The sequence below is a fragment of the Haplochromis burtoni genome, unplaced genomic scaffold, assembly GCF_018398535.1.
Source record: "Haplochromis burtoni strain Fernald_Lab_line unplaced genomic scaffold, NCSU_Asbu1 Contig_483, whole genome shotgun sequence".
In the NCBI taxonomy this organism is placed as follows: Eukaryota; Metazoa; Chordata; class Actinopteri; order Cichliformes; family Cichlidae; genus Haplochromis; species Haplochromis burtoni.
Window position 1 is genome coordinate 424,831 of NW_024582844.1, and position 4,937 is coordinate 429,767.

Sequence of the window (4,937 nt, forward strand, 5' to 3'; positions counted from 1 at the left end):
TGACATCAGACTGACTTTATTCAAGCACATTTTATCGACACGTTTCTCAGGGTCTCAGAGTGGGCGTGGCCTCAGCTCAGCTTATTTAATCAAAACGTTTCTACAACGAAACCAGAGTAGAGGAAATTCTGCCCGCGCACAGGTACGCAGGTGCGTCAGGGCGGGCAGACGTCATGTGCTCCCGTGGCGAGGTGGAGCTGGTAGGTGTGGTCGTGGAACATCATCAGCGTGTAGAAGTTCTCTCCACCCCTCAGGAAGCCGTGCTCGTGGTTGCTCCAGGATACCGGACTGTCAGCAAACCCGCGAACCGTCATGGACACCCAGGACGCCAGCCGAGGCTGCTCCACGTAACGCCTGTGGGACAGGTGAGCACAGGTGAGTCAGAACAGTCTGACAGAGGGCAGAGGTCACAGAGTCTGACAGGTGATCACCTAAGCTCCTGCAGCAGACGGTGGATGTCGTGTGGCAGCAGCATCCCGCTCACGGACACGCTCAGAGCGTGGCGATGTATCGTGTTCGGTTCGGGACAGACAAACGACGACAGGAAGCTGCTGGACGAGTTCTCGCTGAAACCACAGAAGAAGAACTGTCAACATTGAAAACGTGACACAGCAGCGATGATGTCATAGCCCATCAGGAGGTCTCACCAGCTGATGCCAGCGTCAACGGCTCCTAGCCACTCCAGGAAACTGTGAGGGTCACATGACCGGGGGGCGGGGCAGGAGAGGTCCGTCAAAACGCTGCAGTTGACCTCCGGTCTGTGCTGCGACCAATCACATCGAGACAGGAGGGGCTGAAGAGAGGCCCCGCCCCCTGAAGAACACAGAACTGTGAGCAGAGTATTGTGGGAAACACACGACAGGCTAACCTTGGTGATGAGGTCACTCACCTGGATGATGTGATAACAGGAAGTCTGTCTGCAGCTGAAGGCGGGATTTAAGACCTGTGAGGAGCCTCAGGTAGCTCCGCCTACCAGGAGCCATGCTGCTGTCAGTTAAATCCACAGATACCACTGCAGCAGACAGAGTAATCAGATTACAGGTGAGCAGTAATGAAATTATATGCTAATCAATAATATGTAATGTAATCTGATTACAATATCGTTTCAGAGTAATGAGACTACAAACGGGAAGAGGACAGACCGAATCTGGTGGCAGTTCTGTGCTTGAATCTGGACGGTTTCCCCTCGAAGCCCAAAATCTCAAACGAGTCTTTATCCAGAGAGAGGGTCAGGTGACCTGCAGACACACGGCATACTTTAAGCAGGAAACAGGAAGTGATGTCACATCCCTGCAGCAGACAGTTTTCTGTGTCAACTAAAACATGCTGAGTGTGCAAATTACCTTAGTAATCAGATTACCAGCAGTCAGTAATTGGATTACCATTTACAGGTTACTGATCGAGTCACACCTGTCGCTCCCTTTAGACCGCCACACTGCGATTCTGTGGTCACGGTGTTCTGGGAATCCATCCTACCTGTTGTTTCTACGCATGCGCACAACACGAAATTCAGTGGCGAACCGTCCTACCTATGTGAATACAAGCTACAAACATACTCTGATGGGTAAAATTATGTGCCAAACCATGCTACCTTTGTTAATAAGAGCTAGAAACATACTCTGACGGGTATAAATACGTGTAAAACCATGCTACCTTTATGAATGTGAGCTACAAGCATACTCTGATGGGCAAAGTTAAGTGGCAAACCCTCATACCTACTTACATTCGTGCTGGAATGACTCTGTGACAGCAGAAATGTGCATAAACTACTTACGGTAGGACGTTTTGCCAAAGTAAGACGTTTTGTCAGAACAACGGCTTTATGGCGGTACGCACTAACAGAACAATACAGCAACTTCCTTTAAAAGGCGGAGTCAGGCACCTGCCGAGGTCACAGGTTACAGAAAAAGCAACGTGTTGTCATTGAGTCGGAGGAAAGGCCAGATTAAAGATGGCGGCTCATTAAAATGTAATCCATTTTTGTTTTGCTCGCTGCCATGTTGTCATTGCATCACTGATTACATCACCAGGATGTTAGAGGACGGCGCCCTGGCTCTAAATCAGCAGTCACGCTAATTACTCAGGAAAATGGCAGCAGGTGACGGCGACAGGTGACCAATGACAGCTCTCGAGCCAGTGAGGAGGCGGAGTCAGAACACTCTTATATCTGGTCTTTGTCTGAAAATGACCAAAGACCAGGAGAACGACAGAACTTTGGAGAGCTGCAGTTCAATCGTCGGCTCACTGAGCGGCTCCTCCACAACAGGAGGGAGTACAGCAAACGGTGACGGAGGCTGAAGGTGGAGGTGCTGATGGATGCCAGGACTCCTGGTTGTGCTTCAGTAAGAAACTGTTTATGATGGAGTAACGTGTGTGAGAAAGCGTTAAACCATCGTACAGTGCTGGATTGACCTGTTTGACCTGCTCCCCTCAGGCAGGAGGCTCCGGTCCATTCGCACCAGAACCTCCCGCCATAAGAACAGTTTCTTCCCCTCTGCTGTTGGACACATGAACAATAACCACATGACTGTTCCCACCACTAACACATGACCCTACGCTGTGTCACTGCATCATTCCATGTTTGGCATTGATCACCACCTGCACTCATGTATATATCTATCTACTTAGCACTTTTAATTCTTATTTTTATATTTTTATGACAGTATGTTTGCACTGAAGCACCGCAGCAATTTCCTAATGTTGTAAACCTGCTCAACATTTGGCAATAAAACCCTTTCTGATTCTGATGATTGGTGTGCTCGGCCCGCCTCGCAGCGTGCAGCTACGTCTCTGCTAACAGGGCGGTGTGGGAGGGCTTTATCACCCAACGAGGAACAAACCCATCAAAGACGGCGGCGCACTCCGCCTCTCCTGCACACCGCCCTCCACAAACCCGAACACGAACCGCACCACCTGCCAAGCGACCAATCTGCCGCCATCAGGGAAACCTGAAACCTGCATCAGTCAGCGGGCAGATGAGACTCCATCTTCATCTCACCAGCGAGATCTTTTACTGGCCAATCAGCACGCAGCATTCCTGTGAGCAGTTCTGTCAGAGGTCAGAGGTTCTCGTCAAATCAGGATCAACTACAATCTCCTGCAGATCTCTGCGGCTGAGAGGAGGAGGGTCTTTCATCAAACATCTGTTCTTCTGAACCGTTACAGAGGTGGGCGGAGCAATCCTGTTTGGAAGTTCATCCTGCTCCCTGACGACTCTGCAGCTTTCTTCAGCAGCTTCTTGTAGTACAGCTGTTGTAACCGTAGCGATACGCACAGATCCAACAAGCCAATCAGTGATTTCAAATCTTTATGTTATGACATCACATGGCTGACAGACACAGTGTGATTTAAAAATGCCACAGCATCCCGCCTCCATGCTCGAAAACACTTTGTTCCAGCTCTGCTCAGGTTCTCCTCTGGAGCTTCCTGTCGCCACAAAGATGTGAAAAACCTGCCGCTTCGGTCTGATGTCACTTCCTGTAACGCTCCGCCTTCGCAGACAGACATTTACGAATGTAAAGACGAAGTTTGTCGTTTTCCTGGAGGAACCGTTTCTGCAACGCCTCTGAACGAGGAGCATGTGTCCGCGTGAGCGCGCCCACAGTCTCAGTTTACCGTTTCGCCCCGTGACGATGACGTTCACTGTTAATGGGAGTGTTGGAAATAAAGGTTAGTTTACAAAAAAGAAACGTTACCGTTTGGCATCAGTGCGACGCAGGTATCTTCATCGATGCGAGTCCTGTAGGACAGACCGAACACGGCACCTGAAATACAGACAGTCGCGCAGTGAGGGCGTGGACGGGTGAGGGCGTGGACGGGTGAGGGCGTGGACAGGTGAGGGCGTGGACAGGTGAGGGCCTGTGTATGCGAGTCTGTTGCTATGGGTAGATATAAATTAGAGTTCAGAGCTGAAACTCAGAGACGGACGTCACAATAACTTGGTGACGATGACGTGATTCATATTTCTGCTCCTCTGGATTAACATGGAGCCTGTGCTCTTTATTCACTCGTTGCCATGGCAAAATTACAGAACTGACTCTGATCAGCTGTTTGGGAACCTTAGAGGCTTCTTTTCAAACTCTCTTCCTGGAATGGAGCTCAGGTGCGCACAGGTGTGTTACCGTGGTACACGGCCGTCTCCAGGAAGTGTCGGTCCAACAGCTCGTACACCGGCAGCTTCCTGATCAGGTAGAAGCTGCTGAAGTTGTTCAACACGGAGTCCAGGTGAGAGGGGGCGGAGCTACACTCAGGAAGCAGCACAGACACCTGCACAGTTGAAACAGCTGATGGTTAAAATCCAATATTTCAATTCATTCAGATTTTTTGTACTCAAAGCAGAAACGATGAGTGTAGCAGCGCAGTGTCAGGTACACACGGTTGGATTGAAACATGTTTCCTCACCTCACCCAGCCCTGACCTCAGGTGACCTCAGAGTCAGCCCGGTTTCTGTACTCTGAAGATGCTTCACTTACTGCTACCTGGGGTTTATCACCATTGTCAGGTTTATATTATTGGATTGTCAATTATGCTTAGAAATATCTAATCATACATGCTTAGTTTTATAATCAACGTCATGTTGGTAGAGGTTTGATCCTCGGGAGTCTGCAAAGACTTTGTGTGCGTGTTCTGGCATTCACACTCACATCCTAGGGTCGTATCTTCTCTCGTTGATATATGGTGTAGCAAACACATCTATGTCTGTTTTAGGCGAAGTGCCTTTTGTTTAGATGAACTGCTGGACTTCCAGACCAGCAGGTTTAGGGAAGTCGTTTATGGGGTCACACTCTGACACACACGCGCACACACAATCAATCAATCAATCAGTCTTTATTTATAAAGCACTTTTCATACAAAAAATGTAGCACAAAGTGCTTTACATAGTTAAAAGCAGCCCACCCCACCCTCCAACTCACTCCCCACACTCTCATTAACATAAA

At 49.2% G+C, this 4,937-nt stretch overlaps 1 protein-coding gene across 1 annotated transcript; it reads right to left on the reverse strand.

The window, feature by feature from the left end:
* rpp40 (ribonuclease P/MRP 40 subunit) lies at positions 1–4,266 on the reverse strand (the record flags this gene model as incomplete). Its single annotated transcript, XM_005946433.2, is given in 7 exon segments — positions 1–354; positions 432–566; positions 648–813; positions 890–1,012; positions 1,143–1,238; positions 3,696–3,764; positions 4,122–4,266. Coding segments are annotated over 7 exon segments (933 nt in total), but the record flags the coding sequence as incomplete, so codon positions are not given.
* Between the last annotated feature and the right edge of the window lie 671 nt (positions 4,267–4,937).